The 23,917-nt window shown below is 57.3% G+C and overlaps 1 protein-coding gene and 1 non-coding gene across 2 annotated transcripts; one reads left to right on the forward strand and one right to left on the reverse strand.

Annotated features, from left to right (window-relative positions):
• Positions 1–479: 479 nt before the first annotated feature.
• Positions 480–9,271, reverse strand: ODF3L2 (outer dense fiber of sperm tails 3 like 2). The gene is given in 5 exon segments (XM_019434110.2): positions 480–1,157; positions 1,159–1,490; positions 3,444–3,557; positions 5,371–5,478; positions 8,557–9,271. Coding segments are annotated over 5 exon segments (810 nt in total). The 5' UTR covers positions 8,660–9,271; the 3' UTR covers positions 480–1,004.
• A 350-nt stretch (positions 9,272–9,621) lies between these two features.
• On the forward strand, positions 9,622–9,728 carry LOC128775720 (U6 spliceosomal RNA). Its single transcript, XR_008420700.1, has one exon. It is a non-coding gene; the product is annotated as a U6 spliceosomal RNA (small nuclear RNA).
• The last annotated feature ends 14,189 nt before the right edge of the window (positions 9,729–23,917 follow it).

The raw sequence follows: 23,917 nt of genomic DNA on the forward strand, positions 1-23,917 counted from the left end.
CCCTGTGTGTCCTTCCTGTCACTAGCAAAGAATGGCAGGAACAGAGCCCAATGGCCAGGATTCGGATCCTGGCATTAGGGGGACACGAGGGCTCATAGTGTGTCCTCAGGCAAGTGTCCAATCTCTCCAAAGCCCCATTTTCTCTCAGTGAACATCAACTGCCACCCGATTGCTGTGAAGCTTAGATGATCTTTATCAATATCTCAAACACGGTAGGCACCTACTGATGATGGGTATTAGAATATATTAAACTCCTATACATCTTTCAAAACCCACCTTCGATGTCCTCTTTTCCAAGAAGCCTCCCTGACTTCCCCCATTCAAAGCCCTGGGTCTGCCTCTGGCCTTACCCAGCCCTGGATCCCTCCTGTGGTTCCATCCAGGCCCCGGGGGCTTTAGAATTGGGGGTCTGGATCTCAAGGGCACAGTTAAGTCTCTTTGCTTTGACATGGACAGGGGGTTAAATGAGCTCACATGTGTGATTCTGACAGCTCTGGTGCCACAGAGATTTATTGGCAAGCAGCTAGAGAGAGAGGGATCAGGCTGCTTCCAGCCTGATTTGGGGGCTGGGACCAGGGGCAGGCAGCTGGCTGTGCATCCGCGAGAAGCAGAGAAGAGCCCAAGTTTAGCAGAAACGTGAACTGTGCCAGGGACCCAGGCCCTAGCAGGGTGGACACTGAGCTCCAGAACACAGAAAGCTCCGCCGGCCGCTGGGCAGGGCTGCAGTCGTCCCTTTCTCTGCGTGGCCTGACTTAACCTGCTGTGACCGGGAGGAAGAAACTGGGGCACTGGAAGGAAGCTCGCCCTGCACGGAGCCACGGGGTCACAGCCCCCAGGGACCAAAGGAAGCAGGGGACCTAGAAGGACCTCAGAGTTCAAAAAAAGGAAGGCAAGATGTGTCTTCTCCACAGCCAGGCCCAGGAGGGGCCTGCCCACACCCCGTGTGACAACACAGGTAAACTGGGTTGGTCCCGGGGCAGCTGGGAATCCTAACCCCAAAGGTGTCAGGGCATGGTGTCCACAACCATGGTGGGAGCGCGTTTGGAGTGACGGATGCCCATGGTGAACGCTGGCGCCCGGGCTTTGGTCATGGTGACCTGCTCAGGGCTGTGGGTGCCAGGGCCAGGAGTCTCCTCTGGGGGCCGGGGGGCACGGGGGCCGGCCCAGCATGGTGAAGGCGGGCTGGCGCTGACGGTAGGTGTTGGGGTCGGGGCTCTCGTACTGGCCCGGGCCTGGGATCTCAGCAGGGTCCTGAGGGGGACGGGCGGGGGGCGTGCGGCCCACCACTGTGTAGCTGGGGCTGCTGGGCTTAATGAATATCTGGGAACCCCAGAGGGAGGGCAGGGTATAGGCGTTAGGAGCAGGGGTGGAGGTGTCCTGGAGCTGTGGGCGCAGGCGGGAGCCCAGGGTGAAAGCTGGGGGTGTCCGCTGGCGCACAGGGGCCACCTTCTCTGGGCTGTAGGCCCCTGGCCCTGGTGTCACCTCCAGACCTGTGAGAATGGGGCAGGAGGATTGATAGGAGTCCTCACCTGCTCAAAGACCTTGCATGGCCTCCCACTGCCCCTACACATCCTGGAGCTCACAGCACTTGTCAGGCAGCCCCAAAGTGTCTCTGCTGCTTCCCAGACCTCCCCCCCCCCCACACACACACACTACCTGTTGTCTTTCAAGCCTCCAGGCCTTTGCCCATGCTCAACCCTCTGCCCCGCATACCTTCCGTTTTCCCATTCCCACCCCCCAGGGGCTGCTCCTCACCCTTCCAGACAGCCCCACAGCCCCCTCCTTCCTGCAGCCTTCCCCACTCCCTCCTCCTAGGCAGGCCCTCACAGCCCTTCCAAGGGCCCTCCAGGGTCTTCCCCTCCAGACATGGGCACAGTGAGGTGGGATGGTCTCCATGTAGGTCTAACTCCATCACCAGACCGGGGTCTCATAAAAAGCAAGGGCATGTCAAATCTACTTCAACTCCTCAGCTTAATACATGTTTGGATGAGTGAGTAGAAGGATGGGAGGTGAGTGATTGAATGGGGAGTGAATGAGTAGATGAATGGATCCATGGATATATAGATAGAGGGATTAAGAGCTGATTTGTGGGTGGGTAGATGGATAGATGATTGGGTGGATGATAAATGGGTTGATGGATTGTGAATGGAAAGATCATGGTGGATGGATCAGTAGATGGATGGATGGAAGGATGGACAGATGGGTGGATGGATGGTTGGATGGAAGGAAGGGTGGGTGGCTGGTGGGTGAATGGATGGATGGATGGATGGATGGATGGATGGATGGATGGACTGATGGTTGGATGGATGGATGGACAGACGGACAGAAGGATGGATGGATGGATGGATGGATGGATGGATGGATGGATGGAAGGAAAGGTGGCTGTCTGGTGGGTGAGTGGATGGATGGACGGATGGATGAAAGGAAGGGTGGGTGGCTGGTGGGTGGATGGATGGATGGATGGATGGGTGGATGGATGGAAGGAAGGGTGGGTGGGTGGATGGAAGGATGGTTGGATGGATGGATGGACAGACGGACAGATGGATGGAAGGAAGGGTGGCTGTCCGGTGGGTGAATGGATGGATGGAAGGATGGTTGGATGGATGGAAGGAAGGGTGGGTGGATGGATGTATGGAAGGAAGGGTAGGTGGGTGGGTGGGTGGGTGGATGGATGGATGGTTGGATGGATGGGTGGATGGACGGATGGATGGAAGGATGGATGGATGGATGGATGGATGGATGGGTGGATGGACGGATGGATGGAAGGAAGGGTGGGTGGCTGGTGGGTGAATGGATGGATGGACAGACGGAAGGATAATTGGATGGATGGATGGATGGATGGATGGATGGATGGATGGATGGAAAGGTGGCTGGGTGGGTGGGTGGATGGATGGATGGATAGGTGGGTGGGTGGATGGATGGACAGTTGGATGGATCAGTGGATCAACAGATGGACTGGATGATGAGCAGTGGGTTCATGGATAGGTTGGTGAGTAGATAGATGGGTGAATGGATGGATAGATGAACTGATTGATCAGGGAGTAGATGAGCAAATGGGTGATAGGTCAAAAGAGGAAAGGGTGGATGGGAGACTGGAATCAGGTTATTAAATTCGGCACTTAAGGTGGAAGTGAGTTTTTTGGAGTCTGTGGAGGGAATTGCCACATTTGCCACAGTCCCCACTGTGCCCTGTCATCCCCTGATGTCACGGATGAGCCCCAGATGCCCTCTTGGCACCATATGTACACAGGGTCACTGTCACCCTGGCCCACTTCCTCATTCAGGTTCTCTCAGGGCCCCCAGCCCCTCTTCGGAGTCCCTTGATTTGTCATTCCAAAGACACTGAAATTCTAAGAACCTGATGATGGGAGGAGAAGGAGAGGACAGAGGTGGGAGCCTGAACGGGTGGGGTCCTTGTGGGGAAGCATTGATCAGATACTCACCCCGAGACTTGCCCCGGCCCTGCATGGAGTAAGCAGGGGTGCAGCTTCGGCCAAACCGGGTGACTTTTGGGTCCAAGAAGTAGACTGGCCCAGGGCTGACGTCCTGTGGAGACGCTGGGGAGAGGAGCCCCCGGTCCTAATGGCACCTCTGATGGCCCCACCGACCCCGCTCAGTGCCCCTGGTCGGCCCCACCCCCGGCCCCATCTTGGAGAGCAGGGACCTTAGACCACTGACCTGGGGGCCCCGGGTACCTGCTTTGACTTTGTCTGACAAGCACATCAGTGCCCTTGTGATCACAGCTGTGCCCCCCTCGACCTCTCTTCTGCCGCAGACTAGGAAACCAGCTGGTGGGTGGGTCAGGACTGTGCCACAGTAAGAGTAACTAGGCTCTGAGGAGGGCCCTTTGCATGCTTGGGCTTGTCATGGGGCATGCCTAAGGGGGCCTTGAGTCGGACCTCGGGGGTCTCAGCAGGGCCTCCGTGAGCTTTGTCTGTGGGCAGGCCATCTCCCTGTCTCTGCCTCTGTTTCCCCACTGGCAGGGCGAGTGAGGAGATTGAAAGCTGAGAGGGTCCATGGAGGGCAGCCTGGCACAGGGCACTTCCCTGCTGGGGCCAGTCACCGGGGCCAGTGCTGTCACTGCCGCTTCCAAGCCGTTCGGGCATAAATGCACGCGCATCGGTGTGTGGCGTGTGGGGCACACACTCGCTGGCTAGCGGCTCTGTGTGCATGCGGCACACACACGCAGGGAGCACCTTTGCTGACAAAGGAAGGGCGTCCCTCCCCTCATCAAGGCCTCTGCCTGGGCTGTCCTTCCTGGGCCTCTTGTCTCCTGGGGCTCCATGGAACTCCTCCTCCTGCAAGCCCAGACCGTAGGCCTCCTCCTCCAAGAAGTCTTCCCTGGCATCAGCGAAGTCTACGCTGGCCACCACTCACCCTCAACTCCCCAGTCTGTCCCTCTGCCCCAGAGTGTGTCCTGTGACAAGGACAGAACCTGGGAACCCAGGTCGCCCTGGGCCACAGGCGAAGTTCTTAACCCTTCCCGGTGATAGATGTGATGCTCATTCCCTCCTTTGCCTTCCTGGGGACCCCCTGGAGTTGCCTGAGTTGGGTTTCAGTTTGGTTTGGGGTTTTTGCTGATTCTGAAGATGTCAGCCGCCCCCTCCCCACGTGCCTTCGTCCAGGTGAGTCAAAGTCCTCCTTCAGGGCCCTCCCCACCCAGGTGCACTTGGGACCTCAGAGCAGCTCTAGAAAATGGGGTGATGGAATTTGTGGGCATTCATATGAAGGGCACAGTCTTGCTAGAACGTGACGGTGACACTGCTAATAGGCGTGGACAGCGTGCTGGGGCCAGGGCCTCCCACGTTAACAGCATCGATGCCCGTGACGTTCACTCACATCCCGACGCCGTCATTCCAGCCGGGAGAAGGGTGCACCAGGCGGAGGCGAGGACCCCGCTGACGGGGCCAGCCCCACCGCCCGCTGCCTGCCCAACAGCAGGAATTGTCACCCTGTCCTCTCCACAGCTGCCTGTGGGGGGCCTCGTCTTGCCGACAGAGAAACCCCTCCGCACCCACTTCTACGGAGCACTGTCCAGAGCCGCAGACCGTGCGAGCTACTTGTAAGGATGTTTGTTTAACCCCGAGGACAGCTCTGTGAGGAGCGTGGCACCACTCCTCACAGAGAAGGAGACGAGGGCACAGAGCGGTTAGGACACTGGTCCAAAGTCCAGGGGTCTGCAGCGGCCCAAAGACACACTCGGGCCCTAAGCACCACACCCTGCCGTCTTCTGCCTACGAGGACGCAGCTTCTCCAGGCTCCCCCAGCGAGCTGCCTGCCTCCCTCGGGGCGGGGAGGGGGGGGGGGCCTGAGGGGACACAGGGGGCTTGGGAGGCCCCCGCCCCCACCCGCACCCCCCGCTGGCCTTACCTGGGCGGGGCCTCCGGAAGAGTGAGTAGGCGGGACCGACCGCCCTGGTGCAGTCGTGGTTGACGTAGCCCACGGTGGACGGCAGGACGTACAGGCCCGGTCCGGAGCCTGCGACCAAAGCCCTCAGGTGACGGCCTGGGGCCGGACACCCTGAGACCTGGGGGAGAACCCGGGGCCCAGCCCCTGAGCCCCCGCCTGGGCTCCCAACCACCCTCCGTGGCACGTGGAGGTGGGGGGGCTGCCCCCACTGGAGGGGGACAAGTGAGGGGGGGCATTGTGAGTCACATCTGAGTCAAAGGTAGGAGGGGCTGCAGGCCCAGACAGAGATACGCTGTCACGCGGGGAAACTGAGGCCCAGACACGGGGATACACTGTCACGTAGGGGAAACTGAGGCCCAGACACGGGGATACACTGTCACGTAGGGGAAACTGAGGCCCAGACACGGAGATACACTGTCATGTTGGGGAAACTGAGGCCCAGACACGGGGATACACTGTCACGTAGGGGAAACTGAGGCCCAGACACGGAGATACACTGTCACGTAGGGGAAACTGAGGCCCAGACACGGAGATACACTGTCATGTTGGGGAAACTGAGGCCAGACACGGAGATACGCTGTCACGTGGGGAAACTGAGGCCCAGACAGAGATACACTGTCACGTAGGGGAAACTGAGGCCCAGACACGGGGATACACTGTCACGTAGGGGAAACTGAGGCCCAGACAGAGATACACTGTCACGTAGGGGAAACTGAGGCCCAGACACGGGGATACACTGTCACGTGGGGAAACTGAGGCCCAGACAAAGATACACTGTCACGTAGGGGAAACTGAGGCCCAGACACGGAGATACACTGTCACGTAGGGGAAACTGAGGCCCAGACACGGAGATACACTGTCATGTTGGGGAAACTGAGGCCCAGACACGGGGATACACTGTCACGTAGGGGGAAACTGAGGCCCAGACACGGAGATACACTGTCATGTTGGGGAAACTGAGGCCAGACACGGAGATACGCTGTCACGTGGGGAAACTGAGGCCCAGACAGAGATACACTGTCACGTAGGGGAAACTGAGGCCCAGACACGGGGATACACTGTCACGTAGGGGAAACTGAGGTCCAGACAGAGATACACTGTCACGTAGGGGAAACTGAGGCCCAGACACGGGGATACACTGTCACGTGGGGAAACTGAGGCCCAGACAGAGATACACTGTCACGTAGGGGAAACTGAGGCCCAGACACGGAGATACACTGTCACGTAGGGGAAACTGAGGCCCAGACACGGAGATACGCTGTCACGTAGGGGAAACTGAGGCCCAGACACGGGGATACACTGTCACGTGGGGAAACTGAGGCCCAGACAGAGATACGCTGTCACGTAGGGGAAACTGAGGCCCAGACACGGGGATACACTGTCACGTTGGGGAAACTGAGGCCCAGACAGAGATACACTGTCACGTAGGGGAAACTGAGGCCAGACACGGAGATACGCTGTCACGTAGGGGAAACTGAGGCCCAGACACACAGATACGCTGTCACGTTGGGGAAACTGAGGCCCAGACAGAGATACACTGTCACGTAGGGGAAACTGAGGCCAGACACGGAGATACGCTGTCACGTAGGGGAAACTGAGGCCCAGACACACAGATACGCTGTCACGTAGGGGAAACTGAGGCCCAGACAGAGATACGCTGTCACGTAGGGGAAACTGAGGCCCAGACACGGGGATACGCTGTCACGTAGGGGAAACTGAGGCCCAGACACGGGGATACGCTGTCACGTAGGGGAAACTGAGGCCCAGACACGGGGATACGCTGTCACGTAGGGGAAACTGAGGCCCAGACACAGAGATACGCTATCACGTGGGGAAACTGAGGCCCAGACACAGAGATACGCTGTCACGTGGGGAAACTGAGGCCCAGACACGGAGATACACTGTCACATTGGGGAAACTGAGGCCCCAGACAGAGATACACTGTCACGTGGGGAAACTGAGGCCCAGACACGGAGATACACTGTCACGTGGGGAAACTGGGGCCCAGACACGGAGATACACTGTCATGTTGGGGAAACTGAGGCCCAGACACGGAGATACACTGTCACGTTGGGGAAACTGGGGCCCAGACAGAGATACACTGTCATGTGGTGAAACTGAGGCCCAGACACAGAGATACACTGTCACATGGGGAAACTGAGGCCCAGACACAGAGATACACTGTCATGTTGGGGAAACTGAGGCCCAGACAGAGATACACTGTCACGTGGGGAAACTGAGGCCCAGACACGGAGATACACTGTCACGTTGGGGAAACTGAGGCCCAGACAGAGATACACTGTCATGTTGGGGAAACTGAGGCCCAGACACGGAGATACACTGTCACGTTGGGGAAACTGAGGCCCAGACAGAGATACACTGTCATGTTGGGGAAACTGAGGCCCAGACACGGAGATACTGTCACGTTGGGGAAACTGAGGCCCAGACAGAGATACACTGTCGTGGTGAAACTGAGGCCCAGACACAGGGATACACTGTCACGTAGGGGAAACTGGGGCCCAGACACGGAGATACACTGTCATGTTGGGGAAACTGAGGCCCCAACAGAGACACCCCACCACAACTGCAGTGCTTGGTGTCCTCAGCAAGAATGTCAGGGCCACGGAGCTTAACTCCTGCTGTCTTGCTACACACAGATAAATGAGGCAGGGGCCTCGACCCTCACTGAGAATGCACAGCGTCAGAACCAGGATGCCCGTGGCCCCTGCAGAGTGTCCAGGCCTCAAGCCTCCACACCTGCCCGTTCTCTCCTTGCCGCTCTACGTTGTCGAAGGCGCTTATCACTAATATGCTATACATTCTGCTTATTGGTTTTGCCTTGTGTGTGTCTCCCCCACAGACCTTTGCTGCTCTGTCACTGCTGAAGCATCAGCACCTGCAAGGGTGCCTGGCCCATAAAATGCTCAGTCCTTGCTGGGTGGAGGACTGCACAAGAGCCAACAGAAATGCTATGTTCACACCCATTCTGCTGGGAGGAAAACTGAGGTTTGGGGAGGAGCAGGGACTCATCAGAGCCTCCCCACTCCAGGTGGCTCCCAGAATATTCTAGAAGCCCCAGCACAGCTGGGGAGAAGAGAGGACGAGATCCCACCACCATGGCCTCCCTCCCCCACAGTTGGTGCGTACCGTTCTCCGAGGTGGCCGTCCCACAGGACTTCCTCAAGCCGGTCTGAACACTCTGGCACTCAGTGGTCAGCCGTGGAGCAGGGTTGCAGCTAAGGGTCCCCATGGTGAGCAGGGGAGGTGGCTGCACGAGGCACGGGGGCCGGGCAGCTCCTGCGCCTGGTGTTTTCTCCTCCGCTGCAGCGGCTCCGGGCCGCAGGTCAGGTACTGTCCTCAGTCCTTGCAGCTTGTGCTGGTGTCGGCAGAGCCCCAGCCTCACCACACCCCCCTGGGGACGGCACAGACAGTCCCTTGTCCCGCAGCACAGAGTCTTGGGGCCCCGGCCCTAGCAGGCTGGTCGGCGGACGTTGGCCTGGAAGTGAGGCCAGGATCAAGTGTCGGCCCGGTGGCTGGATGGTCCAGGGAAGAATCCGGTGTCAGCAGAGCAGGTCCCCGGGGAGCCGCCAAGCTGGGCAGCCGGGGCCAGAGAAGGCTCCAGGGAGCCAGAGCCACAAACACAACACCTACAGCCATGTAGCAGGAGGGACTGGTGAGGTCATGGGCGGTGTGGCCCCATTTCTACAGCTGGGGAAACTGAGACGCAGCCCAAAGTCGTACAGTGAGTTTACCACTCTGGGGGTTGCAACTTTAGGCCAAGAAGCCTGCCTGCATTCTTCCTTCCTTCTTGCCTTCATCCAATAAGCACCTATTGAGCACCTACTGCATACAGGTTCTGTTTGGGTTGGTGGGGACACAACAGGAATACACAGACAAGAAGGTAGTGTTCTCAGGAGAGGACAAAGGAAACAGACAATAACCTAATAAATAAGCACATAGTATATAAGAAGGCGTCAAATGTGCTAGAAAACAGGGGCGCCTGGGCGCTCAGTCGGTTGAGTGTCAGACTTCGACTCAGGTCATGATCTCGCGGTTTCGAGCTCGTGGATTCGAGCCCCGTGTCGGGATCTGCGCTGACAGCTCAGAGCCTGGAGATTGTCTCAGACTGTGTCTCCCTCTCTCTCTGCCCCTCCCCCACTCACGCTCCGTCTCTCTCTCTCAAAAATAAAATTAAAAATATTAAAAATTAGAGTGCTCGCCTCGGCAGCACATATACTAAAATTGGAACGATACAGAGAAGATTAGCATGGCCCCTGCGCAAGGATGACACACAAATTCGTGAAGCGTTCCATATCAAAAAAAAAAAAAAAAAAAAATTAGAAAAAAATGTGCTAGAAAACAGACAAGGCTGGGAGCCCAGGATGGCAGTCCGGGTACAGGCCAAGTGCTGGGGCAGGAGGACGGGTCACTGAATTGCGAAGGCAAAAGAAAAGCATCTCATGATAAAGGAATGGCTGTGCAAAGACCCTGGGGCAGAAGCAAAGATGGCAGGGAGGTGATGGCGGTCCTCCAAGACAGCCCACTGCCTCCCAGAAGCCAACAGAGATTTCCTCCCAAAATAGAGTACATTTCCCTGCCTGCACTAAAGGCTACCACTGTGTCAGGCTCTAAGAAGAGGCTGAGGGAAACTTGGCAGAGCAGAATTCAAATTCCTGTCTCTTCCATGTGTGTTGCTGTGCGGTCGGGCCATTTCAGACCAGATTTTAACAGCTTTATGAAATTATAATTTACATACAGTACAATTCATTGCTAATGTAATTTTAATACATTCTATAATTTTTAACTTATTTTTCAGTTTATTTATTTATTTATTTTGAGAGAGACAGAGACAGCACAAGTGGGGGAGAGAGGGAGAGAGAGAGAGAGAGAGAGAGAGAGAGAGAGAGAGAGAGAGAACCCCAAGCAGGCTCCACACTGCCAGTGCAGAGCCCGATGCAGGGCTCAAATCCACGAAGCCACGAGATCATGACGTGAGCCAAAAACCAAAGGTCAGACACTTACCTGACTGAGTCACCCAGGCATCCCTTAATTTTTTAACTTTTTAAGCAAAATGTTCCCAAAATGAGTCTGAAATGCTTATATTAGAAAAGAAGGGGGAAAAAAGAAGAAAGATCTTAAAATCAATGACCTCAGGTTCCACTTAAGAAGCTAGAAAAAGAATAGTGGGTGGCTCACTCGGTTGAGAGTCTAACTTCGGCTCAGGTCACGATCTCATGGTTCGTGGGTTCGAGCCCCGCATCGGGCTCGGTGCTGACAGTTCGGAGCCTGCTTCGGATTCTATGTCCCTCTCTCTCCCTGCCCCTCCCCCATTCTCACTCTGTGTCTCTCCCTCTCTCTCATAAATAAATAAACATTAAAAAAAAAAACTAGAAAAAGAATAGTGGAGGGAAGGCAATCAAAGATGCAACAGCAGAAATGCAGGAAATAGAAAACCATAGAAAGAACCAACAAAGCCCCTCTCCCCAAAGCTGGCTCTTTTAGAAAGACCAGCAAATTTGATAAAGCTCAAGCTAGAACGACCAAAAACAATGAGGAAAAACACATTACCGTTATCAAGAAAGGAAGAGAGGGCCGCCTGGGTGGCTCAGTCTGTTAAGCGCCCGACTCAATTTCGGCTCAGGTCATGACCTCACAATTGCACCCTGCTTCTGGCCCCTGAAAGTCAGCAGAGCCTGCTTGGGATTCTGTCTCTCCCTCCCTGTCTGCCCCTCCCCCACCCACGCACACGTGCTCTCTCTCAAAATAAATAAACTATTTTAAAAAATGGAAGAGAGACATTACTACAGACCCCACACATTAAAGGGATAGCATGGTCTGTGTGAAGCCACCAGAAAATTCCCATGTGCTCAGGCACTTCATGTGCCTCGTGTTGTTTAATTATCTCAGCATCTCACTGACGGAAATGCGGCTGCTAAAACCTCACCTGTGGTTACAGGTGGGGAAACTGAGGCTCAGAGTTCAGGTCCCTGAGTAACATCAGCAGAGCCAGGAGTTGAATCCAGGGCTCTCTGACTCAGATTTTAGCTCAAGGGTCCAGGTCTTCTCCCAGACTGCAACCCCAGCTCAGCCTTCTGGGAGGGCTGGGGGTCCACTGCCAGCCCTCCCTGGTACTCGAGGCCCCACGAGGCCCAGTCTTGCCCCCTCTGCCCTCGCCCCCTCTCCTCTGGCCACAGTAGCAACCTCCCAGTCCTTAAAGCCACTCAAGCCAGTTCCCACCTCAGGGTGCTTACCTGGGCTCCCTTCACCTGGGGAGACTCGGCCAACAAATCGGCCCATAGCCAGCCCCGTCCTCAGTAACCTGTGGGCCCCCAAAGTAGACAAGCCATCGCTTCCTTCCAGAAGCAGCACAAACTCCAGAGCTGTGAACAGAACTGGGCACTGAGGATGGAGATGGGAGATAGACACCCCCACCTCCTTCTCTCCCTCCCGGCAGAGTCTCTGATTGACCCAAGCTGGCCAGAAGTGCAGGATACGGCCGCTGGGGTCAGCCTCAAGGACCCCAGGCCAGGCAGAGAAAGAACCAGCGTGCCGGCCGGAGGACAGTCCTTCATCCAGGTTCTAGCTGGGACTCAGCCCCAGCTGCCTTAGTTTCCCCACGGTGACACAGGAAGGAGCCAAGAGCTAGTGTGGGGTGGGGAACAGATTGGAATGATTGCCTGAGCCTGAAAGGGAGGTTTGGGGGGCCTCAAGGTCCAGCAACATCACCAGACTGAGCTCAGGCACCCCAGCCGGCCTCGACCCGTGACCACCCGGCTCCTCCAGCTCTCACTTTCAGCTCAGAACCCGCACAACTGCCAGGTCATAGCATGTGAATGGGAAGCTAATTAATTCTAAGCCCATGCACAGGAGCCATGTTTTTAATCCAATGTATTCACTGGCAGAAAAGAGCAGATCAGCAAACTGAAACAAGGAAGCCGGGACTGGGATGGGGCACAAGGCTCTGCCCTGGCAATACGGCGCCGCGTGGGGGCCTCAGTGCCTCGGAGGAGGCTGCAGGGTCTGAGCGCATAAGGGTTAACCCGACCTTTACCCATCTGTGTGCCCACCGCGTGCAGGCGCTGTTCAGGTGCTGGGAAAAGAGGTGTGCACAAAACACACAAACTCCCTTCCTCACCCTTTTGTTGAAAGAAGCAAACAAGCGAGTTACACTGCTTTAGAAGGCAAAGCAGTGCGTGGAGCAAAACCAAGGCTGGGGCGCCCCGGGGGGCTCCGCCGGTTAGGCGGCCCTCTTGGGCTCAGGTCGTGATCTCACGGTCCGTGGGTTCGAGCCCCGCGTCCGGCTCTGTGCTGACAGCTCAGAGCCTGGAGCTGCTTCGGATCCTGCGTCTCCCTCTCTCTCTGCCCCTCCCCCACTCAAGCTCTGTCTTTGTCTCTCTCCAAAATAAATAAACATGGAAAGAGAAAGAAAGAAAGAAAGAAAGAAAGAAAGAAAGAAAGAAAGAAAGAAAGAAAGAAAGAAAGAAAGAAAGAAAGACAGGAAGAAAGACAGGAAGAAAGAAAAAGAAAACCAAGGGTAAGGAGAGGTTGGAGGTGTGGAGAGTTTCCAGTCTGACATGAAGTGGTCACTGAGAAGGTGACATTCACGCAGAGACTTGAAGGAGGTTGGGGGTGGAGGGGGCGGTCTGGGGAGAAGACACAGCAGGCAGAGGCACCGCGGGTACAAAGGGCCTGAGCCTCAGGTGCACCGGGCGTCCGGCAGGAGCAGCGAGGAGGCCCGTGTTGAGTGGAACAGAACGAGCGATGGGGAGAGAGGGAGCGGGCCGTGCAGGGTCCCGGGGGAGGCACCGCGGAGCCCCGGAGGGCCGCGGGCAGAGCTGGCACCTGCTCGAGCCGGTGCTCGCCGGCGCCCTCTGGCGGCCGCGGGGAAACAGACCGTGAGCGGGGCTCAGGGGAGGGGGCTGGTCCCGGACGGGTGTGGGGAGGCGGGGGGCTTGGTGGGCGGTGGTGGAGGAGGAGGTAAGAAGCAGGTGGGTCCTGGATCTATTTTAAAACTACAAGCAACAGGGTTTGTGGCACATTTGAGGTAGGGGTGAGGGGACCGGAGGTGTTGGGGAAGCTCCCTGTTACTAGGAGGGAACACGCAGGGGAGGGGCAGGTTAGGAGAAGGTCTAGAGCTCAGTTTGGGAACTGTGAGGTGTGGACTCTCCGGTGGACAGCCAGCTACACGGGTCCAGGCTGTTGGCTCTCTGGGCCACATAACAAATCCCCCCCCCCCCAACACAGTGGCTCAAAAAACACCCACATTTCTTACCTCACAGCTTCTGAAGACAGTCCATAGACAGAGCTGGGTCCTCTGCTCGGGCTGCAGCGCTGCTGTTGGCCAGGGCTGAGGGCTCATCCGGAGGCTCCACTGGGGAGGGGCCCACGTCCCAGCTCCCCGGGGTTGCTGCAGGACCTGTGGCTGTGGGACTGGGGGGCCCACCTCCAGCTGGCTTCTGGCCAGGTGGCCTCCAAGCATGGCTGCTTAGCTTCTCAAAGCCCCAAAGGAAAAAGTCTGCGCAACATGCAGGATGGAGCTTATGTTGTTTGTAACAGTAACGGGAGCAGGTGTCCCACCCAGGGCCCTGGTTCTTCTTCCCTCTCTCAGCCCATCTCTTCCTGAATCCATTAGATCCTTCTTCAATCATGCATCACTGCCCCCAAATCCACTCGCGTCCCTTCTTCCCCTGCAACCCGTCTTCTGCACAAGAACAAAATGATCTTTTGAAGTCAAAAAGTCACCGCGTACCTGTGTCCCGCTCACAAAACATTCCCCAGGCTCCCACTGTGCCGTCAACAAATCCAAACTTCTAACCTTGCCTTTGTTTGGCTGTGAGGGCACAGGCTGCATTTATTGGGCACCTACTACATACCAGCCTCTGTGCAGGTGCAACAACACAGCCCACAAGAAACAGAATGCAAACCACATGCGCAATTTTGAATTTTCTAGCAGCCATGTCAGAAAAAGAAACAAGATCATTTTAATGATACATTTTATTTAACTCAGCATAACCAAAATGTCATTCCAGCATACAAAAGTTGTGCTTGAGACATTTTACATTATTCTTTCCTGCTAAGGCTTCAGAACCTAGTGTGTCTTGTGCCCACAGCACATCTCAGCTTGGGGTTCAGATGCTCAGTTAGGTCCAGATGCTCCGTGACCACACGTGGCCACTGTGTGGTTAGCACAGATTTAGCGTGCTTTAGAACCAAACCCTTCGTCCTGTGGCAGTCGGTCCCCCAGGGGACACTGCAGAATGTCTAGAGACACCTTCTGTTGCAAAGACTGGGCGGGAAGGGTGCTCCTGACACTTGAGGGTGTGGGAGCCAGGGATGCTGCAGGGGAGACTGATGCAGAGGGCTGCAACCAGCATCTGTCCCCACAGATCAGGCCCGCCCACACAGCCAGCACTGACATCCCTGGACAGGATGCTTCCCGCCCTCCAGAAGCCCCACCATGCCCCCTTGCACTCCTCTCCTCCCCTCTACCCTGTAACCACCATGGTGACTTCAAAAGCAGGGCTATATTGTGCCCCCCTTTTTTTGCTTTACATAAATGGTAGTGCACTGCGTTCCCGTGAGCCCTCTTTCCCTGGACCTAGTGTGTACGATTCATCCTCTTGCTGGGTTCGACTGTAGACCATTCACTCTCATTGCTGGGTGTAATATCCCGCTGCATGAAGACAGCACACTTTATCTGATGAGCTTCTAGGAGGTTTCCCCTTGAGGCTACTGCAGATAATGCCATTCCCAACATTCCAGGCGGAGGGCACAGCCTGTGCCAAGGCCCTGGGGAATCGCTGGGCCTTTGTGTTCAAGAGCGAGGAAGCTCTTGTGGCTGGACCAGCATAGCAAGGAGGAGAGGAGGAGAGGGAGGGAAGGGAGAAGGATGGGGTGAGGGGGCAGGTGGTGGACATGGGCTTTTACCCTGAGGGAGGTGGGAGCCCTGAAGGGCCCTGGGCAGAGGAGGGGTGAGGTCAGGTGTAAGAGAAAAGAAGTCAAGGCTTCTTTGGACCTGAATCTCCTCAAGAACAGATCTGACCTTAACCCAGACAAGGGGCCTTATTTCTTTAGTTGTTTATCGCCAGTCTCCCCCACACTCCTCTACGCAACACGCTAGCACACGCACACATAGGCGCGCACACGGGAAGAGGCGGTAGGAGTCCAGAGCAGGTGCAGAGCAAACACCTTTGACTTGTGGGTGAAGTGGGCTATCACTGACATCACCACTGCTGTGGGTCTAAGTCCCCACCATTCCCTTCTGGAATCATCTGGAGGCTGAAAGTGGGGCTGCACCGCCAGGAGGCTGGGTCAGTGACTGGCCTGCTGTTCTCTGTCCCTGGCACACGGGTGGCAGCAGGCCAGGTGTTCATGGGCCGCCCCATCCAGCGTTAGCTGCGGCTCTGGCTCCCCAGTTGCCCTGATCTGTCACTCCCCCAGGGCACTCGCAATTGTCCTCTGTCCCGAGGTCAGCCCCTGACTCAGACTCACGTGCCTCTGTGGCTTCCTGCCCCTTTGTTCCCAGCGGACTCTAACAAAGAAGACTTGTTCTCCCAAGACAAGAACACAGTGAACCAGGGGAGCCAGGCTCCCCTCCGGTCTCCCTCCAGGAAAGTGGCAGCTCTCCACGTGGGACAGAGCTCTCGTGTTCTGCTGAGTGCCCGGCTGCGTGTCTGAAGGGTCTCCATTTTACAGATGCAAACACTGAGGTTCAGAGGAAGGAAGGGCTGTACTGGGAGGACTGGAGGGCTGGATAGGGGTCCCGGCAGGCTTTCCTGGAGCCTACAAACTCCTACCCAGCCAAGTGCTTTCTCTCCTCTCTGGCTCCATCCATCCCTCTGCTGCAGCCCTCTGCCTTCTTTGCTTTTCTAGAACACACCAGGCAGCTCCAGCCTCAGAGCCTTTGCACTCACTGTACCTTCCACCCGGTACACCCTTTCCCCCATACATGCTTGCTAAGTCTCTGCAGTCCCTTCAAGTCTCTGCTCAGACCTCTCCTTGCAAACATCCTCCTCTGACCACCCAGCTTACCACTCTACCGATCCCTCTTCCACCTTACTCGTTTTCTCTCACGGAATTTATCACTCGCTAACACAGTATACCATTCTTCCCATTGCACAGTGTTGGGCTGGAGTTGTGAGAGACGACTGTGCAGCTTGCAGGAGTTCTGTGAGCTGGTTGATGCCACGTGGGGAGTCATGATGGTGGTTTGATTAGCCACGACGGGATAGCGACACCACAGGAATGAGCATGCGCCACAGAGTTAGGCTTTTGACCCTGTTTCTCCTGCCCCCTCCCCCTTCCATTAGAATGAACGCTCCTTGGGGCAGGGGTCTGCCCACCTGGATTTCTGCTGTCACCCTGGCACCTAGAACAACGCTTGGCATCTAGGAAGCATTCAATAAATACTGGTTGAATTGAGTCACCCTCATCCCTAGCAACTGCTCTCAGACTTTGACATCAGGCCCCCCGTGACAAGCCACCCTTCGGCCTGACTCGGGTCTCTGCCACCATTTCGCCAGACTCCGGAAACATCCTCCAACCCTTAGATGACACACTCGAGTTCCCCAGCACCTTGGCCCCAGGGCGGTCAATAAGCCCCCGGCCTCCAGCAACAGGCCTCTTCTCGCAGAGGGATCCCAGCGCCCCTAGCCGCGATCCCGGCCCCGCGGGGAAGAGAGCAGGAACCCCGCGGCCTCGGACTCCGGTCCCAGAGACGCCCCTCTGTGCACTCATGCCGCGCGTATCTATCGAGCGCCTGCTGCCTCCGGGTTCCGCACGCAGATCCCGGGTTCAGGACCTCTCGCTGCCTCCCCGACACCGGCCCCGCGGACGCGCGACCGAGACGTCGGGCCGGTGCCCACCCCAGAGGGCTGGGGGCGGGGGGCGGGGGGCGAGCACCGCAGTTCCTCGCGCGACCTCGCAAGCAGCCAGGCGCCCACAGCACGCGCCCCTGCCCCCGCGGGTCCGCGGCTCGGAGCCCTGCAGGCGCTGTGCGCGGTGCTTTGTGGGAAACACCGAACGGGGTCCGCGGCATGCCGGGAGTTGTAGTGCGGCAGCGCGGGGCGAGCGCAGGGCCCGCCGGGACTTGTGGGCGGCACCGGCGCCGGAAGGCAGGATGCGAACGTGCTGCGGGGCCGCGGCGCCGCTGCCGACGACAAGATTCGCGATGTCCCGCTGGCTAAGAAGATCGTCACCGAGGACGGCGGCGCCGAAAGTGCCCGAGCCCCTGTCCACCCCTGACCCTCGGCGCCGGCCCGATCCGGAACCCTACCCCAACCCTAACCATACTGGGCACCCATAGCCCGTATGGACGGGCCGGGACTCCAGTCTTAGCCTTGGACGCTGAACCCCCTCCCTTCCCAGAAGCCCCAAAGCCAGCTCGGTCCACCCAGGCCCCTGTCGCAGACACCCGGGCACAGTCCTGCAACCTCAGTTCCCACCTTCCTCGCAGAACCACCTCCATGCTCTGAACTTGGCCCCGCCTCATCACTCAGGCATAACTGCTAGACTCCCATCCGTGCCATCCGTGGCCTAACCCATGTCGCAGGTGCAGACGCCTGAAAGAAGCTTCCTGGGCAAGAGACCTTCTCTGAAGGGCTCTGGTGTGAGCGCCGACCGTGACCCCCGGCCTCAGCCTAACCGTAACCCCGGCCTCAATCCCTACCCCTCCACATCGTCACCCATCCAGCATTTCCCAACCTCTGAAGTTCCCAGCACTGCTGGCATTGGGGCTCCATTGTTCTCTGGGCCCCGTGGGGGGGGTTGAGCAGTAGCAGCCCCCATCGCCATGCCAGGAGCACCCCACCCCCACCCCCGACAACCACCTGCCTCTGCTACATATCACCCAGGATCACCAGGGTAAGAACCACTGTCCTAGTGTGATGAAACACCAGGGGTTCCCAGGTCTTAGCCTGCAGGTAGGTGGAGGAGAGGGGAGCTACCCACCTAACCAAAGGACATTTCCATTCTGTGCCCAAGACAGGCCACAAACCCAGCCTGAGGACAGAGCCCCCTGCCCACTAGAACACACAGCTCACTTAAATGCTCCGCAACCATGCTGAAAAAAACACAGTGAAAAAGGGACATAAATAGCATCTGGCTGGCTCAGTCAGGGGAGCACGCGACTCTTGTTCTAGGGTTGTGAGTTTGAGCCCCACATTGGTGGAAAGGTTACTTTAAAAAAAAGTCTTAGGGCGCCTGGGCAGCTTAGTTGGTTAAGCCTCCAACTCTGATTTCAGATCAGGTCATGATCTCTTGAGGCCAAGTATGGCGGGCTCCGCTGGGCGTAGATCCTGCTTAAGATTCTCTCTCTCCCTCTGCCTCTGCCCCTCCCCAGCTCATGCTCTATAAATCAATAAATCAATACATAACTTTCTAAAAAGTAGCATAGGGGCACCTGGGTGGCTCAGTTGGTTAAGCGTCCGACTTCCTTAAGCTCAGGTCATGATCTCACAGTTCATGAGTTTGAGCCCCGCATCAGGCTCTCTGCTGTCAGCATGGAGCCTGCCTCTGATGCTCTGTCCCTCTCTTTCTGCCCCTCCTCTGCTCACTCTCTCTCTTTCAAAAATGAATAAATCTTTTTTTATTTCAGTTTATTTCTCTTGAGAAAGAGGGAGAGCACACTCGAGCAGGGGAAAGGCAGAGAGAGAGAAGGCAAGAAAGAATCCCAAGCAGCCTCCTCGATGTCAGTGCAGGGCTCCAGCCCACGAACCAGGAGATCATGACCTGAGCCGAAAGCAAGAGTCAGACGCTTAACTGACCGAGCTGCCCGGTGCCCCCAAAATAAATAAATTTTTTTTAAACTTTAAGGGGCACCTGGGTGGTTCAGTCAGTTAAGTGTCAGCTTTCGGGTCAGGTTATGATCTCACGGTTCATGAGTTCGAGCCTCGAATCAGGCCCTCTGCTGTCAGCGTGGAGCCTGCTTCGGATCCTCTGTCTCCCTCTCTCTCTGCACCTTCTCCACTCGCATTCTCCCTCTCTCTCTCTCAAAAATAAACATTTTGATAAATAAAAAATTAAAAGGTAGCATAAATAAAATGAGTTTTATAGAATGTAAAATAAAATGTATTTTATATATAGTATATTCAAAGTACAGTTGTTTCAATATGTAATCAATATTTTTAAAAAATTTTAACATTTATTTTTGACGCAGAGAGAGACAGAGCATGAACAGGGGAGGGTCAGAGAGAGAGGGAGACACAGAATCCGAAACAGGCTCCAGGCTCTGAGCTGTCCGCACAGAGCCCGATGCGGGGCTCGAACCCACGGACCGCGAGATCATGATCTGAGCTGAAGTCAGATGCTTAACCGACTGAGCCACCCAGGCGCCCCTCAACATATAGTAAATATTAGGATGTGTGACATTCTTCATACTAAATCCTCAAAGTTTAGTCTGTATTTTACACTTACGTGCATTTTACATTTAATTTTCATTGGATGTTTTTCATCTATAAGATTTAATAAAATTGCAGATGAAAAAGTAGATTCACAAAGCCAAGTTGTTGCAAACATACTTACAAGTTTTCTAGTAATTGAGTCAAGTGTCTGCTTGTAAGTTGAAACTTTAATTCAGAATTATATTTCAGGTGGTCAGTAGGGACAAATCAGTGACAGTGCTGCCCTGGCCTCCGTTCACGGTGTGGCCCAAAGCTGTCACCTCGCCAGCCCGGCCCTCCGGTGGTTGCTGGGCCAGGCTGACGTAGCACGTGGCTGGAATCACCCAGCCACGGACCCGGCGACCCTGGGCAAACCCTTCTGAACGATGTGAATCTACTGCCACATCTACGTGGATGGATACGGGCACGGATGGGGATGGGGAAAGGGTGGCCCACCGCCTCACAGAAAAGCCAAGGAGTCACCAGCACTGCATCTTTCTGGGGCACAGCAGTGACTGCCTCGTCAGGTACAGCTGGTCCCCAGTCCGTGACGGCTGTAGTCGGCACGGTCAGCCCGAGGGGAGGATGGTGAGGGCACTCAGTCGGGGCAGGACAAATGAGCGGGTGTCCACATGACGGACATGTGCACAGGTAGATGCACAGACGATGGGCCGCGGGATGGACAGACGGTCAAGGAGTGGAGAGATAGATGGATGGACAGTGGCGGATGACCCACGGACAGATGGGCAGATCGCTGGTTAGACTGACAGGACTGGCCCCAGAACTCCACCCTGGTCTGCCCGTACCTCCTAGGCTCACTTTGGGCCTGTTCTGCCCCCCGCCCTGGGGGGCATCCGGGAGGGGCGCTGACTCACCTGCAGTTCTGGCCCCAGGCGTCGTGCAGAACAGGACTGCCAGCATCCGTGGCCTGTGCAAGAGGCTGGGCCCCCCCCCCCAACTACAGCTTTGTCTTCCATCTGTCCCGCATGGAGCTGAGCAAAATGGTGGCCCGGGGCCCCAGACAAAGCTGTCAGGACCAGCATGGCAAACCGTTTGGACAAACCCTTGACCCTCCTGCGTCCCACATGTCTACCTGCCTGCCTCCAGGGACACCCACATTGACCTCTGATGCTCACTGTCTTCTCACTGGCGCATCACCCTGGGCCCCCCTTCCCCTTCAGCACCTCCTCTGTTCTCCTCGAGCTCCTGGTCACCCTTTTGACCTCCCCCCGCCCCCAGCACAATCACCTGCCCTGCAGCCCAGTGCCCACAACAAGCTTGGTGGTGGGCCCCCAAGGTGTCCCACAGCCCTTCGGGTGGGGCCCCCATCAGCAAGAAGCCGCTGCTAGAGGACAGCATAGCCTGACTTAGCAACAGGGCCTGAGGTCAGGGGTTACAGTTCTGGGAGCCCTGGCCCCACCAACTCCCGCTCAGGTCCCCCAGCCTCAGAGTGATGGAGCCAGCACCCCAAAATCAGCTGTCACCAAGATGTGCCTTCCGGCTCCTCAGGGCCCAAGGATCTTCAGGGCACCCCCAACCTTGCCTATTCAACTCCCTCAGCGCTAGCCCAGCCTGAGGTCCCCCTGGTGGGGGGACCCGCCACAGTCCCCAGGGACACCGGGCCCAGCTGCGGGGCCTTTGCAGACTACCCCAACCCCACCCCGCACTGGGTGCCTTCGTTCAGTCCGAATCAGATACCACAGCCCAAAGCCTCTGCCCCCTTGATGCTCATGACAACTTAAATCTCAGGTCCTCAGACAGGCCCCAAGGGGTCAGGGAGGGTGTAGACCCCCGGGTCTAACAGCCCTGCCTGTGACAGCTACCTGGCCACCACCAGTTTGGGGCTGAGCTTCACAGAAAGAGACTCATGCAGTGTTGTCCTTCATGAGCATTCAGTGTTCACTATTTACTTGGGGCTCCGGCCCCCGATCTTGGTGCCCTGGGGATCATCCCTCCTGCCATGCTCCCTTGGTTAGCTCAGCCAGGCAACTTCAGGGCAATTTTGCCAGCCCTCCAGAGCCTTCTGCGTGGGTCTTTATTAAAGAATCATTCACAGCCTCCATAGCCTTCTCCACCATCCCTGAGACCCACAGAAGCAGAGAGTGACCACAGGAGCGGGGGGGGGCACGTCCTACGTCTGGGGTCCTCCAGCACCAGAGCTAGATGAAGGACCCCAGAAGACCCTGCCCTCATGGCTCCAGCCCACGTCAAAGAAAGAGCTGTGAGCCCCCAACTGACCAGTAGCACCAATGAGTGGAGCTGGCCCAGCCCCGGTGGGAAGGGTGTCCCTGAAGAGAATGGGCATCTCTGGGGGGCTGGGCAAGTGGTCTCCCCTGGATACCCTCTGAGGAAGCCAGCACCCCCCCCCCCCCCCAGAGAACTACTGCTGTCATGGGAAGGTGGAGTCCACGATGACAAGTCTTGGGTGGGGGGAGGCTGGGACCCTCCATGGGAAGGAGGTTTCCTGCCAAGGCCACTGAGGACTTCATCCTGGGCGGGGACAATGCCGGGAAGGAGGGGGGATCTGCAGGCAGGCACTGCAGGAAGCTCAGGTTGGGGAGGGCGGGGGATGTAGGGGAGGACCTCAGTCCCCACCCAGGCGGCTCCATGGGCTCAGTCTCCTAACAATGAGACCAGATATGAGACCAGATGCAGGCGCGCGAAATGCCGTTCAGTCCCCTCCAGTGCTGGTCCTGGGCTCCCAGAGTTCCGCCCCCTCTCCCCAGGGTCCACCTCGACCCTCTCTCCAGGCCCTGTCCCGTCCCTCTTCCCCCCTCTTCCCCCCCTCCCCTCCCCCCACCCCAGGTTCCAGCTCCTCCTCACCTCTGCCCAGAACCCTCTTAATCTGATCAGCCCATACCAGCGGTGATTAGAGCTGTGAGTGTCCTTGAGCGCGAGGGTCTGTCATCCACACAGGTAGAGCGTTTGGGGCTTGGAATGAGCACCATGGAGCACCGGTGATGGGTGGGGAGGCACAGCCCAGAGAGCTGGGTCACACCCTACAAGAGGCCTCGGCAGGGACGGAAGCAGGAAGCAGGGTCAGGGGCTGGGAAGAGGCCCATTCACCGGGCCCACTGCCCCCTGCCCGGGTTAAGAGCCCAGCTTCCCGAGAAAGGCCCGCACCTCCGGCCCGGGGAGGGCCGCACCTTGGCGTCCACCTTCCTGTGCCGCTTTCCCGGCACAAGGCTCGAGGGGGGTGGGACCAAGGAAGACAGGACTCAGCTCACACAGACGCCTCAGTTTCCCCCCTGTGCTGCCAGCCCCTGCTCTTGTGCCTCGGTTTCTGCCTCTGGCAGTTGAGACACTGAGAGGACACAGGCGCAGGGCTAGCGGCCCATCGACACCTCATTGCCGGGGAGACTGAAGCTGCTTGGGAAACACTCTGAGGAGGCAACCTTTGGGCAGAGGCGGCACAGGGCGAGGGCACCGCCACGCCGAGGCCCTGAGGCTGCCCGGCCCTGCAAGGCTCCGGGCAGGTGAGGGTTCTTCCCTTTATGCCACAGGCAGCCTGGCGGTGTGAGTCACCGTGCGCAGAGAGGTGTCACTCTGGGGGCTGGTGATGCATGGCCACAAAGGACAAAGAAACGAGGCCAGGCTGAGAGGCAAGAGGAAACCGTGGACGGATTTCTCAGGACTCACTGATGACAGCTGTGAGTGGGGAGCCTGGCCAGAGTCCCTTCCCAGGCCTCCCCGTGGATCTCAGGACCCGTGTGGAACACAGCAGGGAGGTCCCAGACTCCCAAGGGCCAGAGCTGTCTTGCCTGAGGGCAGACAAGCTCAGAGGCGGCGGCCTACCTGTCTCAGCTCCATCACCCCCAGGAGACCCTCCCGTCTCAGAGAACATAACCCCTAGGAGACCCCCACCACCCCCAAATCCTCACCCTGAAGGACCCCTCTTTCGGGAGGCCGCACCCCAGAAACCGCCCCCCCAGGAGCCCACCCCAGAGACTCTAGCCGCCAGGAGGCCACCTCCCACCCACCCATCTCTGCACTTCCGGGAGGTAAGGAGGCTACTCTCCACCCCCGCCCCCGCTCAGCCTCCCCCGGCCTGGTTCTGATTTCCATTCAGTTGACCTCAACTGCCACCCCTCTCTGGCCTCCAGCCTCCGATCTTCCGGTCTCTCAAACTG

The sequence above is a fragment of the Panthera pardus genome, unplaced genomic scaffold, assembly GCF_024362965.1.
Source record: "Panthera pardus isolate Hobbes unplaced genomic scaffold, ASM2436296v1 HiC_scaffold_8, whole genome shotgun sequence".
NCBI classification, from domain to species: Eukaryota; Metazoa; Chordata; class Mammalia; order Carnivora; family Felidae; genus Panthera; species Panthera pardus.